General features: G+C 39.6%; 1 protein-coding gene across 1 annotated transcript in view; it reads left to right on the top strand.

Annotated features, from left to right (window-relative positions):
* Positions 1–10590, top strand: part of KLF13 (KLF transcription factor 13) — a 36934-nt gene extending 26344 nt beyond the window's left edge. Inside the window, exon 2 of the mRNA XM_049813353.1 lies at positions 4927–10590. Within this exon, the coding sequence (XP_049669310.1) occupies positions 4927–5219 (293 nt within the window). The 3' untranslated portion in view covers positions 5220–10590. The remainder of the gene's footprint in view (positions 1–4926) is intronic.
* The last annotated feature ends 5102 nt before the right edge of the window (positions 10591–15692 follow it).

Raw genomic sequence — 15692 nt, 5'->3', positions numbered from 1 at the left:
AGAACAGATCACAGAAAATTGTTTCTGGCTTACTGTTTCTGGTTTTGCAGGCACCTGTGGAATTCCCAGGATACAAATTTCTTCATTACTGCATGGCCTTGGCATATGCTTGAATGCTAACATAATGTGCAGAGCTACAACATGAGTTAAATTGAAAAAATAGCTCCTGATATGTAGTTTGTCTTAATGACACTCTGATCTGTAGGGCAGTGGATATCACATTTCAAATTGTTCAGATATGATTGCCTAATCTTTGCATTGTAATTCTGAAAATGGTTGGCATCACAGGTGTCTCAACCTGTTTTGGCATTTCAGTCATTAGTAGGTTATTTTTTAAGCATGTTCAGGCCAACACAGTACTTCATATAATTTTTAATTGCTATTCAAATGCTGGATATCATACAGATGAATTGGTGAAACAGGAAGCAGATTACTCCAGGGTCCGTACAGGAGTGTCACTATATAGGAAGTGAGTCCTTAAAACTATATGTGGATGGGGTGAAGTCAAGAGTGCACTGAAAGTATGGTACAAATCAAGCTCAGTAGACATCAGATCTGAGTCCACCATCTCTAGTTCTTGTTTCCATAACTACATCTAGTTGCCTCAATATATATAATGATTGACAAATATAGAATAATACAAAGGACTTTTATATAATATCATAAGAACAGGCTGGCTCTACTTGCTTCCGAATCCCTTCCAGCAAGAGAGAAGAGAGGTGCTTTTTTTTAATGCTGTTTCTATAGTGCAGGCAACTCTACAGTTCCTTTGGCAGTTGGCTCTGGCAGAAAATTTAAGCAGCGTGAGTAGCTAATTCTGTGCCACTGAAATGAATTCAGAAGTCAGTGCCCCTGTAGCTCTCACATACTTTTATGCAGTGAGCACTGCAAATTTCTTAATGTAGCTTTACACACATTTTTTTCTTTGGGCTGGGTGGAGTTCAGGAAGAAGCCAAAAATGTTCTTGCTTGTGTAATTTTCAGTTAAGATCAGTTGAATTTAATTCTTGAATGTGTTATTTTCCCATTGGTTTGTGTAACTCTAAACAGAAGTTATGTGATGTCATGTGCTCTGGTAGAGGAGCTAGAAGGGTTACAGTTTAGTGGGATTTAGAACATGGAAATGCTAACCTATTTAAAATTGTAAAAAAAATAAATAAATTACAATATTCCTTATCTTTTAAAGGAATCTCTTGCCTGCCTCTCTGAAGAGTAAAGAAGCCTGAGCTGCTTTTTGATTCCTTTATTTTCAAGCGTTGTTATCTTTTGGAGACTTACCTCTCCTTGAGACCTGCTAGTAATGCTTATAATGCACTAAAATACCGCTGCAGCCAAGGCATAGCGTTAAGACTCTCAATATACACATTCACATGCTTTACATGTTTCTTGCTGTATTTAAGATATTTTATAACATTTCCACATTAATTTTATAGAATCAAATTCTGCAGTCATTTTATAAAGGTAAAATTCTGACTTCAGCATTGCCTAAGACGGAGTTCAAAATCTTTATTGTGTTGTGTACAGCCACTTTAATGGTGACAGCTCTTTGTTGAGTACAACATGTCCACGGGTTACTGCTTATGCAAGAAAGTGTATTGTGGTTGCATGTTCCCTAATGCGATTACGCAATCAATTCATATAATCTCTCATTCTGTTGATTGCTTTACTGCTAGTAAAAGGACATTCATATAACCTACCTGCAAAGAAAACCACATCCCTTCTGTTTGAGAGATGAGACTGATGACAGACTGTGAATTTCCATGTGTGGTTTTGGGGTAGCAGCTAGGTCTTAATTAATACCCAGCAGCAACTTTGTTCCAGACTGTGTACTAATTTTTTTATGAGCAATAATCACTCTCATATCTTCACACAAGGCATCCAGCATTTTGTCACAATACAGCTTTTCTTTGAGGAGGTATTGCTAAACCTCAACAAAGTCAGGAAGCTCTCTAGAGAACTTACTACCACTACTAGAGTGATGCCAGTTGTGAGAGAGTGCATGGAGGGGAAAACTACTTGGCCAAGAAACTTAAAGGCAACTACCAAGAAGATATCAAATCAAGACTAGAGAGGACTGAGGGGAAAAAGTAGTTCCTAGGAAGGAGGAGAACAGGGAACAGTAGAGAAATAGTGGAAGAAAGGCCACATTTTCTTTGGCTCAGCACCCAAATCATCACCACCATCATCAACAACATCAAATCAGGCAGGTGAGTAGGAACCTGAATGTTCTTATCCAGATCTGATGTGCAGTGAGGAGAGGGAGAGATAAGTTGTGCAATACCTTCATCACCTGACTGTTAGCGCTGGATAACACAGATCTTGCACAATCCTGCTCCAGAACCTCTTCTCTCATTACGAACTGGACTGATGTGCCTACTGCTGGCTACCAAATGCTAGACATAGAAAACAACAGCTGATGCTATGCTAACTAATCTGAAGAAAAGGTTCCATTTTCTTTGTGCTTCATGGTGTCAAAATTACTAACTCTTGTCTTTCTTGTCTGAAAGTAGTCATTTCATGGGGCAGTCCTTCTAGTGAAGAACATTAGCTAACACCATTTGTAATGAAAACAAACACACAGAAAATTAACTTGGGTGACAGAAACATCCAATGGCCATTGCCTTACCAAAAAATGATGACATAGCTCAGGGATGAGAAACTTCGATTCTGCGTCTGACCATGTCTCATTGCCCTTCTTCCCGAGGGTCTCAAAGTCCTTATAGAAGTGTATCTGTTGTATGACCAAAACATAGGGAGAAGACTAGTGAATTGGTCACACAACAGGGATGACTGGCGTGTCTGACCACAGGCAGGAGTGTATCTAGCAACAGTTGACTGGATACATGACAAACACAGCCAAAATATATTTGTTTCCCATTTTTTTCACATTTCTATCAGCAGACTGAGACATGAGTCCCTGACAGTTTGCAAGAGAAGGCTGAGGAGGACATTGAATGGATTTGCATGGTTTTTTTAAAATGGCAAAGCTATATCCATTAAACCCATTGGTAGAGGTTTTATTCTTAAAAAGGTTTGTGGGGCCCTAAGTTTTTTTAGGCTTTAGTTCAGGGGAAGCCAACAGAAAGCAGTCCTGTTCATCTTGGCTGCCTTTTGCGGAGCACTTAGGAGGTGGTGTTCATGGTTCTCCATATGAAAATCTCCCTTGTGTACTGTACAGATACAACGATTTCATTATGCATTGTAATTGTAGGTGTAATTACGAAATCCACAAAATGTGCTTAAGAACAATTGGTCTGCTGAGTCTTGGTCTTTCTTCTAAATAATCAAGAACACATCAGGGACAGTGGCTTTCTCCATGCTCTTGAACATGAGCATGGAGAATTTAAAAAAAGAATTGCCTGTCTGTTCATTGAGACACTATTTGAGATTTGGCTGAAGTATCTTGGAGGCATAATCAGAGTTCATAAACGGAGGGAAAAAGAACCTTCAAATCTCTTTTTCTGAGCAGGAGCCTCCTAAGTAGATCTTGGAGATAAATGTTATGGCCAAATCTGTGAATTTAAAACAGATTACTGGCTGCTTAGATTGAAGGCTGGCTGGGGTCAATTTTGCTATCAGACAATTTTAATTAAGGTGTGTTGAATTTCTCCAGGAGGCTAATTTATTTATTTCCTATTTTGTGTAGTGTGTGGAGAACTTTTATTTCTTATTTTGGCACAGAATTTTTATAGGTCTCTGGGCCTCTTGAACTGGCTATTCAGCATTAGGAAGATGAAGATTAGTGCAAGAAGGAAGTTACAAAAATTACAACTACAAAAAATGCTAAGTCCATGTATTCACAGAAGAGTAAGTTGTTCCAGATTAATAACAAATAAAGAATATGTGATGTTCAGACTCAGTGACAGTAAGAACCAAACCAATATACAGAAGTAGTAGACAGCACATTTCATGATTTGATATTTTCATTTTTAACAAATGGTGAAACTAAGTATGGAAACATATAGTACAAGTTGCCCAAGGCTATGCAGCATATCAGTGATGAAGCTGGGAATATATTCCAGATACCCATCTACCCCACAATGCTACTTTGGTCTGTGACCTGTGCTCGCCTCCAGTGCTGGAGCTTCTCAGGCTGCACATTTACCACAGTGCCCAAGTGCAGACCTCTAGCACAGCCATGCAGTGGCATGGGCATCTGGCCCTGTGAGAGATGTCTCCCATGTGCGAGATCTGTTAAGAAGTGCATCACATCACCAGACCGCTATTTGAGCTCCCTCGTTCTACCGTAAGCATAACAGGCTATGGTTTTTAGGTTAGCTATTGATAGAAGGCTGCTACCTTCAACGTGGCATATCATATACCTAGTTGAAATACAGTGCTTCCTGCCTCACTTCTAAATGAGACCTAAGGCAGTGAACAAGAGAAACTGTACTACCTGGTAGCAAATGCAGAAAACACAGGCATGGCTGTGGAGAATACAAGGTGAGAGCCTCACATACAGTGCCTCAAAATTGCCATTTTGCATTTTCACTATAATTGTTTTTAAATAGCTGAAAAGAGATTTCACGCCTCCTGAACTTCAACATTGAGTCAGACAGACATAGGGACAGCTTGGAGGAATAAGTGAATATTCTATAGAGCTCAGTACAGATATTATCAAAGTCCAGAAGTAAAGTCCAACGGGGTACAAGAGATATGAAATGTGACATCCATGAAAGGATCAGGAGCCCAGCATCCCTGAAGATCCAGTTATCAAATAAAGTATCACTAGTTTGATTTACAGTACTTTTTAATGGGTTGGAATACCACAGTGGCCTCTCTGGCAGAGAGTAACACCTTCTCCATCCAATTAGTGCCAAGTGGCATCTACCTTGCTCCCAATCTTTTTATTCTAACTTTTGCATACAAAAAAACCCATGGAGGACATTGCTATTCCTTCTAATCATGCCATGTTTGCTTTCTGCAGGTGAACGACCCTTTGAATGCAGCTGGCAAGATTGTAATAAGAAGTTTGCCCGCTCCGATGAGCTGGCCCGCCATTACCGCACTCACACAGGAGAAAAGAAGTTCAGCTGTCCTCTCTGTGAGAAACGCTTCATGCGCAGCGACCATCTGACAAAGCATGCCCGTCGCCATGCCAATTTCCACCCAAGCATGCTCAAGAGGCGAAGTGGAAGCAGCTCAAGAACAGGCTCTGTCAGTGACTACAGCCGCTCAGATGCCTCAAGCCCGACTATTAGCCCCGCCAGTTCCCCATAGACCTACCTGCACTGGATGTCAGCACTTTGCCTCCAATACCTAACATGGAGTTTTGTTTGTGTTGCACACATGTAAAAAACTCTGTCGCTTCCCCTCCTCAGTTCCCCCCCTCCCCCCCTTTTTTTTAAAAAATTAGTAAATAGCTGCCTCCCACTGCAATTTCCAGTCAAACTTTCTTTACCCAACCACACAAGTGGCTATTCTAACCTCATGAACAGACAAACTTACATGTTATACTTAGTGACTCCTGCTGTTTCAATATTTCATACATTTTGCAACCATTTAGAGATCCTCTTGATTACTCTTTGTAAGAAAATGAGAAAATCTAAAAAAAGAAAAAAAACCCACTTAATTCACCTCAGGTGTCAAAGTAGTTTTGTAAGACTGGATTGCACAACGTGAGCATACATACACTTACAAATCAACTGTGTTGGATTGTGTCTCCCTTCTCCTTTCTCAGGGATAGATATTTATGTTACACAATAACTACAATGAAGACACACCCTAACTGCAGCCTTATTCTGTAAATATATTTGCACTCAGAAGCTTTTTGTTAGGTTCTTTCACACACTGGGGGAAAAAAAAACCCAAACCAAACAACAACAGACAAACAATACAAAAACCAAACCAGTACTGGAATGTAGTACCAGACTCTTCCATTGTTTGTTTTCTTGATTATATACCTACATTGGGGAGTGTCCAAACAGGAGTCTTGTCTTTCTTCAAGCTGCCCTCTGCTTTTGGTAGCAAGCCATCTTTTCACTTCATGCTGAAGATGCTCCAAAATCAACTTCCTATTGCAAAAATCTCTGTGAGGTTAATAAACTTGTTTGCTTATTTGTTTCATGCTAGATAAAATTCTGAGAAAAAAATTCTAAACAAGATGCCTTAAGTAAATAACCTAAATCATGAGGAAACATATTTACACTGGGTAACATTTTATTGCAGGGTGGCATGGAATCTTAGAGGCATTCTGTCATCACTCTCTCCAAGTTGTTAAGCTCTCTGCACTGCCTGTTCAGTATGGGACCAACAGAATATGCAAATCAAACCACACTGACTTGAACAATTTTCTTTATTCTTTTTTCCTTTTTTTTTTTTTTTTTAATGAACTATGGAAATAGCATAGCTGAACCACTGCCCACCAAAACTTTTATCAAGGTACTTACCTACTGTACAGCTGTATCTTAGCAAGACAAATTGGCTAAGACATAGTTTCTGTATCCTGTTGCATCACTATTGTGGTCACTGATAAAAGGAAGCAAAAATCATAAGGTATCTTCTGACTGGAAAAACAAAATACGCATTTTTAAAGTTTTAAAATAAAATGACATTTTAGCTCAGCACTACTACAAGTTTCTCAAAAATACACATACCAGCATAAAGTAAGGTGCTGTCATTTCTGAATAACTGCTTAATAACTAAAAGGCGATCTTTGCTAGTTTTCAATAACTTTCAAATATCTGACACTAGACAGACCACTAGGAGTTAGATTTTTATGTTTTATGTGGTAGAAAATATAGCAAAAGACCAGGAGCATTGTGATGCACTGGAGACCTCACTGGCAGCAAATACACTCTCCTTGGTTTGGCTGGGTCTGATAGTGCATAGTATAAATACAGGTCCTTTTGATTCAGGAATTTTTGGGGTTTTCTTTTTTTTGTTGTAGGGTATAAATACAGTTAAGTGTAGCATGGTGAAAAGAAACTCTCTACGCCAAACCTGCTGTTTGATATGAAGTGAATGCCTCCAGATTCCAAATGAACCTGTATCTTGCTGCTTTGCATTGATCCAATTTTGCAAGTTTTTATTGTACTGTATATTAACTGTGAGGGGCTAATATAGATTTCCAAGTAGTTTCATAGGTACTTCCATAATATTTACATTATTCCTAATACTATGCATTCTATTAGTTGTATGGATAAATACTTAAAGACAGTTCAAAGTGCAGATATTTCAGTATTTTTTTCATGTTCATTTGCTTCAGATTTCACCTCTGTAAAATCACAATTTTCCCCTTTTGAATTGGAAGTCATGTGAGGCACAATTCTATTGTTTCATTTCACAGAAAATGAAAGAACATTGTAAGGTTTTTTTTTGTAACATGATGAATATTGTTGAGTTTGTGTGATGAGTTGCCTAACCACTGTGAGTTAGGGGAAAGCCGGATCTGTTTGCCTCCATAGATTTCAGCTTTTTTTTTCTTTTTTTTATTAAATCTTGATCTACTGAGATACATAATTTTAACAGCTTGATACAATTCAGGTAACAGGAATTCACATTCCAATCATTGCTGTGACTGCTAAAAGTGCTCTTGTGCTGTAGTTAGTAAAGAGGCATTTAAGATATCTAGCTAAAGGAATTATACAGGTCAGCTGTGTCTTGTGCACATATGACTTTGAAACAAGTCATAAACACTTTTCTCATTATCATTATACCTTAACAGAGGGATTGGGGGAGGGACAGGACAAAAACAAAAGGAGAACTCAGTATCAGCAAAAATCAAAGGCTTCATGTTCTAAGTTCAGTTTGTTGTGAAATCAATTTTTCCAACAAGAGCATCATTTAATCTTCAGCAAAGGAGGAACTACTCCAGTCCATTTATTTAGGGCATAGTAATTCATCGTGAATCAGTAGGTGCATTACAAATAAGTTCTTTTAATAGCCTGGAGAAAGAATATTCGCACCAAGTTTTATTAGCGCTGAGATTATGGGATAACCTATTCTGAGTGACACAAGAACTATGTAATCTTTAACTCAAACAGTAAACTAAGCATTTTATGTATATTACTTATAGATATTACTAATCTCCAAGTTTAAGCAGAGGGGAAAAAAAAAAAAAAAAAGGTTCACAGTCAAATTTCCAGTTCAGCCAGTTCATCTAATGAGAAGGCTATGAGACTATATATAGCCAACACAGCTACACTTTCAGGAAATTCTCTGAAATTTTTTATTAAAACTTCTTTTTTACATCTTCTCTTTAAAGACCTCAGAGCGTGTTAGGCTGACAGTCAAATGACTGCATTTTAAAATCCTAGCTAGAGTTTCAAATATCTCCATTAAATGTTTAATACGTGATAGCTTTAGGGTAAAGTGATGAATTCCAAACCGCTAGTAGTTTCCAAAACTGAATGTGAGCAAAACTTTTCTTAATATTTTTGTATGGAAAGAGAGTGTTTGGGGTTTTCTAGCATCTGCTAGATGGTAGAAAAGAAGCAGAAGCACCAGCAAGGTCATAAGACTCCTTTCTCATGATGGTTCCTCCTCAGTTTTGCAGATATGAGAAGTCTGAACAGCTCAGATTACGTTTTGAAATCTGGGTCCTTATCCAAACTGTCCTCACATTTTTACCCTTTTGTTGTTTCACCCAGTGGTGTAACCTAAAACAGTCTCCTGGCATAGCAACAAACGTTGCACACTCAGGAAACACTGCTCTGGCAAGGTGCAGATTTCTTCACAGTCCTCCATTTGGAGGAGTGTGCATCTCTCCTGCCGCCTCCTTTCCCCATGCAATCTGTTGAGGTGAATCCCCACAACCTATAAAATTGCCCTAATTTTTTTCTGTTAATTTCAGAATATAACAACAGGTTTATTATTATTAAGAAAGCCCTGAAAGTTTGTTGGTTTTTCTCCAGCCATGATTCTAGTTTCCTGTCTAAGAGTTGAGCTTAACTGCATTGCTGTAGGAAATGGGTGCAAGTTAAAATCATCACTTCACTACCACCGCTCAACTGAAACTAAAGACGCTCTTAGAAACCCATTCACCCCTTCCATTAACCTCATCCTGTGCAAAGGCCTAGAGTGCATTAACGGCCACACGAATTCAATTTTCATCCTGCTTCTTAAAAAGCAGTCCTGGTAAACTCCTGGCAGCTAGATTTTATTGTCAGAATTGTTTATATCTGCAAATTAGTTGTTCCTTGCTTTTATAATATATGCATAGTATCTGTTTACATTACATAACTGCAAAGGTGTATATTTGTAACAAGTCATCAGAAGCCTGTTTGATGGTAACGCCTAATTCCTGTATGTATCCTACCCTCTTTACTGCATTAACCCTTACAATAACTTTTAGCTATGAGGGCCTCTGTACACCTTTTAAACCTCATTACCTTCTATCCAGACATTCAGCACTTCCTGTGTTTCATGCAGCCAGGCAGTAAAAGGCTGTGTGAGGAGCTTACCTGTTTCTAGCTATTCACATTCACAACTGCTTTTCTACAGTTCTTTGCCATGAGTCCTGAAATTTGTACTGTGTGAAGTGCATTGTTGTTTTGGGGAACATGTTTTGTGAAGAAAGAATAAGGAAAATGAACTCTGCATACTTAAAGCTTGCCTTTTCATTGCCATTTGATTTACTAATTTCATTAGGTGATGCCTACAAACTGACTTTCAGGTGCTCTTTTACTCCATCACACCATCTGTTTGTGCATTGGGTGCTAACATATAGTCTGTGTCAGTGAAGGGTATGATGAACGCCTGTATTTTTAACTCTTTTTGTGATAAAGCTATAGCCTTAGGCAGAAGAAAATAACCAAATTATACTTGTTTACCCCATAAGCCAGACTATAGAATGCAAAACCCCATCCACTGGTATAGATTTTTTTTATACATATATATATATATAAAAATATTTATATATATGGATTTATATAAGCATATGCACATATATAAAAATACATATATATGTGTATATTGTATAGTACACATAGCAGTGTGTACTATAGATGCTACACACCAAATAATGAAGGGATGTCTACAGAGCAAAAATAGGTGTCCATTTCATTATAACTAGTGATGCGTCTGAACCAAAATCCTAGATCCAAACACCACTGCATTTGGAAAGTTTGAACCTGTTTTTTGAGATTTGTGGTTGACTTTGATCTCTGGTTACAGCTGCAGTTACTTGTGTATATATGCATTCTGGGGGACGTGTGCGCATGCGCACATGTGCTTTTTCACAAGTGTGTGCCTGTGTGGGTGACAGAGAATGTGTGTGCCAGTAAGTGTGCACGTGTTTACATATATACTTCCAGCTTTGGTGAACTATAATGTTACTGGTGTCACCTTCACTTGTACAGTTTTATCAGCAGCACATGAATGCTTCCATGAGTCACTTTTCAACTCTTTGAATCACTACATTGAAGTATTACAGTTGTACAGTTATATGTTCATCTATTCTTGCTCTGCTGTAACTTTTTATGTATTTTGTACTGCATAGATTATATATTATGATAATGTCCTGTGCAACAATAAAACAGGGAAATAAAAGGAAAAAGGAAGAAAATTAACAACTGTAAAATACTGTCTTAACTTGTATGCATGGTTAGTGATGTTTACATTTTCTAAAATAAAACTTATAACTATGAAATATTGGTTTTCTCTTAATTTCTTTGTGTATCAGTTAAAAAGCATCAATTTTATAATATTTCTGCTGTTCGTTTGAGGCTTGATATCTTGTTTGGTATCTTTGTTTAAATTTCATCTAGTGCTATTGTTTAAAATGGGAATTTTTAAAAAATCATTAGTCAACTATCCTTTCTTTCAAAGCCCAGTTCTTTGCAAATTTCTGATGTTTTAATCTCACAGCACCCTGAAATGTTCTTTCATAATTTTAAAGACGAGGAAACTGAGACCTCAACTTTCTCAAAGACATGAAGCAATGGCAGATATATGCCTTTATCCTCCTTTGAAAGTAATGCCACACCGCAGAAAAACAATTTTGTGCCCTATAATGAATATCTGTCTACAGAACATTATAACTGATTGCAAAAATAATTTAAAAGAGTGGACTACTGTTGAGAGATGAAAGCTAAAATATCCTTACTAAGCTAGGAGCAATTGTGGGAATTACTTTAAAATTAGTACATTTTCTTGTGAGGGGACATGAAAACTGTTCAGAGCAAATAACTTGGAGAGCCATTATCTTTAATGGCAGGTTTCCCCATGTATTCATTACAGTGTTGAACTGTCAGTGCTATTCATTATCTCTGACCATGCGCCAGTTAGCTTGTACATCTGTATGCGTCTATGATCAACTGCTATAACTTACGTAGAGGAACTGGCTAAAGCACATAAATGCTTAACTATGTTAATACAGTATTTAAGGGCTCATTATCTGAGAACAACATACTCTTTGCACATGCAGTGGTTAGCCCTGACTCTTTATTAGTGCACCCTGACTGCAACAGAAGACAAAATGCTTCTGTCCAGCAGAAAACCAAAGGTTTGTTTCATTCTCTTCTAACATAAGCATGATGCGGCCTCTCACTCCTTATTCTCAACGTCTGTTATAACTGGGAAATCCCAGGCAGAAGACTCTCTGAAGCAATCAGGTTGTGCGAATCCTCAGGCAAAAATCCTGGTAAACCATCTAATACCTGAGTGAGTTGAAGTTCCCTTGCAGACCTTGTGTATCAGTCTGTCTGTTGAACTTCTTCCACTTCAGGTCCACTTAAGTAACTAACCTCACCCCACCCCTGGCGGTCTTTCCCTTAATGATTCCTCAGATGTCCTCTCACCCCATTCATATTCTTAATTCAATTTTCACCCTTGAACAGACAGGCTAGGCAGCTGCTTTAGAAGTCCAGTTGCTTTTTGCTAGTTTGTTCTTATGGAAAGAGTGTGACATGTCTAACCTCTGCCGCTACCCGTTCTTTTGGCCACTCGCTCTATCTGAATTCATTCTTTGTACTAGGGGGGAAGGTGGTGAAGGTCTTTTTTGACTGATGCTGGAGAAAGCTGACACAGACTGTTGCGCCTCTTTTCTGTGAAGGAATGAGTCTGAAGTTTCTTGAAAATACAGGTTACACAACACTTCTAGGCACTGTTTGTGAAAATCGGTCCTGAAGAGTAGCGTTTCTGATGTCTTCCTATCCACCTCATATCTGATAACAGAAGAGCAGTCAAAGATCGTTTTCTAAACTGTCTAGAAGAATGAAAAGAGAAACAAATCCTTCTAAAAGGATACGCGTTTTCAGTTTTCAGTTTCAGCCTTGGTACTGTAATGTGCCTCCCCACCCAGACACACACACTCTGGAATGTGTATGTTAACACATTCTCACCTGCAAAAGAAACTTTTCTCGGGTTGCTAAATGTATGGGTTTCTGTCTTGCCTGTGACTCAGCATTTGCCGTGAAATGTTCATAGACTTGGCAGTAGTCCATCAGTTCAGAAGAGAGGCAATAATACTGCTAGAATTAGGATGGGATTTTCCTATTTACATTTACTTGTGTATCATATCTGGCTTCAAAGTAATCCACCTTAAGGTTCATTGCCCCAGCTTTTCAAGGAAGCAGATCCATGTCATGCTTTGCTAGTTGACTGCAGGAGATTACGGCGACATAAATATAAATATGCAGTCAATAGAAACAAGAGAAGCAAGAGAAGATGGAGCTTGAAATAAAAAAGGTGAGGACAATGAGACAAGATGAGTGTTTCTAGCAGCTGACCAGAAAGGCTCATACAGCATCAGAATACACGTGGGGTTTCCTAAAGAATTTCAGAGCAAGCAAGCTAGGCAGCACCTCCAAAGATGACCAGAGATCACATCATCTTTTCAGAGAGCAGTAGAGGACGGAGCTATGTCAAAACAGTAATTCAAGCAGGCAAGCACCTGTGTCTAGCTAGTTAAAACGTGTTCCTGCCACAGCGAAGAGTATAAAGAGAGGAGAAGGGATTATTTTAATAGATTCCTCAATCCACGCACCAGGCAAGGGAGTGGAGTCTGGATGCCCAGACATCTGAGCAGCTAGAGGGAAAGAGGAAAGCATGAATGAACACTGGCTTTGGGAGCCAGATTTGTGCTTTGTGCAACTCAGAGAACAAGATTACATTAAACAAGTCTGGAGGAAAAAAAAGTGAAGAAAAGATATCTGAGAAAACCTGAGTGGGGTTTTAGGCAAGAACAGGCCACAAAGGTCTGCTAACAAAATCTAAATACCGAGCTTAGTAATAACTCTGCCTCACCAAGAGAAAACAGCTCTGGAGTAGAACTGCTACCTCGTCATAATTGTAAATAAAGGTTCAACCTGTCCTACCCAGTTGGCACTAGCAGGGGTTAGATTAAATCTTTGGCTCCCACTGGATGGAACAAATGTTCAACAGGAAAAGAGGGGTTAGCATAAGGGGCTGGGCTAAGAGAGGCCCTAGATGCTGTTGCTGGCAGCTCTCTGCTGAGCTGACATTTCTTCTCTGCGTCACTGGATAAGTGTGCCTGCCTGAGCACACCGCAACAGGTCTGAGCCTGCTGCACTACTACTTGTAAGGTACACTCCAAAGGGTTGCAAAGACTTACACTGCCCAAGCTGGCTTATTCAGAGATAGTCCCAGTGTTCTTCCCAAGGCCTACCCAGTACAACTGGGACATCTCCCAGGTAGAAGATGCAATATGCCAAGTGGGTGGATGAGAGACCACCATTGAGAAAAAAGGCCCATTTGAAGGACAAGAGAGATGGTGCTGGTTAGAGAGAGAGTTTCAGGTGTATGGCAGCATAGTAAGAGAAATGAGATGAAAAGATGTGGGAAACAGAGATGAAAGGTGCAATAAATGGGGAGGCTAAGGTAAAGAAGGGAAAGATAAGTGTAGAAAAATGAGCAAGGAGCATAGGGTAGGGCAATTTTCTGTCATTTTCTAGAGACAAAAGGTGCAAACATGAAAGGCCTAAGGTGCAAAATCCAAAAGGGGGTCTGGAGGAAGGAGTAAGATAGCTCATGTGGTAGCATTTCCAACAGACTAGAAGGTAAGGCACGTAAGTGCATAATAAACACGACTGTGTGTCTTTAAGAGACTGATGTTTGTGTTTTCCCATGCTCTGCTGTTGTGGAAATAACTTTCTGAGTAATTTCTCTGATCCTGGAGACAAAGTGAACAGACACAAAACATAACAAAACACAATAGCAACGGGAAGAGAGAAATTCCTCCCTCCCCCTTCCACCACACACACATTTTACGTCAGCAATCTGAATGCACTCAAAGCCTCTGAGTGGAAGAGAAACAAGGCACAGACTGACAATGTTGTTTGGTACACACTTCTTGAATCAAGTTCACCTTCTCCACCACTGCATAAACAGTTAAAACATGAAAGCCACGCTTACCCAGTCTGTTACTTTTAAGTATGTTATCCAGTCTCTTTGGTTAAAAGTCTTACTGTCCAGATTTTCCATAGACAGTGAACTGCAACAGGAATTTGCTAGCTTTTTTAAACTTCAAAGCTTTGTACTTCAAAGACCCTGCAATTTTTCTCTCAAGCCTTATGCCCCGCCCTCTGCAAAAAAGATGTCAGTTTCGGACTCTCTCTCAAAATGCTACATTTGGAAGTTCACATACATCTAAAAATGAACATTACAGCTATGATCTTCCCAGAGGGGAGTAATGAGATGGGCACCCTCACAAGTGACTGGTCCCAAACCCAGGCTGTATCAAGACTTCTACAACAAAATGCAGGTATCACCAGTGATCAGACCTGAGACGAGCCCATTTGCTGTTTCTTCCTTTAGTCTCTATTACTGTGCTGAGAACTGTCTCAAACCCTTTGATATTACAGACAATAAGGTCCCATGAAGTTGCAAGGCCTTGCATGTTTGGTTTAAGATGCAACCTTTTTGTTGACTTTGGAAGTCATGAAACAAATACCAAATGTTTGGTTTAAGATGCAACCTTTTTGTTGACTTTGGAAGTCATGAAACAAATCCCAAGCTTTCCAACTCTGGGGCTGCCATACAAACTGCCATTTGGAGCCTGCTGCCAGGAATAGGATGACTTGACAGGAAGAAGGAAGAAGAAAATTTTGCTCAGGATTGCCAATCCCTCCGCCGCCGCCGCAGCGAGCCCTGCCCCCAGCTCACAAGGCCAGGGCTGAGGGAGATGCCCATGCTCCCGGGCAGCAGGCGTGGATGGGCTGGCTGCAGAAGGCAGAGCAGGTTGGCAGATCCCTCAAAAGTAATGACCTACATCCACCTTCCTCCCTGCGGAAGAGGAGTCACTCTCAGGAGCTGAGGGTTTGAAAGCAGCCACAGCACTCCCCAGGTTTTGCAACTTTCCCTGAAGACTGGGTAAGGTATGGTGTCCCTTAACGTGCCCTCGCAAGCAGCTGTGCTGAGTAACCTGGGTGAGCGAACAAGAGGCAAGCCCAGGAAACGGGAACCTTATGGAGGGTGGGAGTGCACAAACAAGACTGGGTGAAAAAATCAGGCCTGGCTGTTGGCTTCCCTGTAAGAGACCTTCCATTAAGGCTCCACTGGATATTTTTGGACTCCACCTGTCTATTTTTAGGAGGGATAATTAATGCCAAAGGAAATAAGGAAAAAATAAAGCTTTACGTCTGAGAATGGAAAATTTGGTATTCTCCACAAAATCACTATGATTAAGGAGGACTAAAAAGGAAGCATTACATTTAAGGAGTAAAAATATGCTGCAAGTCACTGTAAAAGTTGTATGTTACATGGAGTTTACTAAGAGAGGGGAAGCATTTC

This window comes from Accipiter gentilis, chromosome 10, assembly GCF_929443795.1.
Source record: "Accipiter gentilis chromosome 10, bAccGen1.1, whole genome shotgun sequence".
In the NCBI taxonomy this organism is placed as follows: domain Eukaryota; kingdom Metazoa; phylum Chordata; class Aves; order Accipitriformes; family Accipitridae; genus Astur; species Astur gentilis.
The sequence above is the reverse complement of the archived record's forward strand: the minus strand, read 5'-3'. Positions and strand labels throughout refer to the sequence as shown.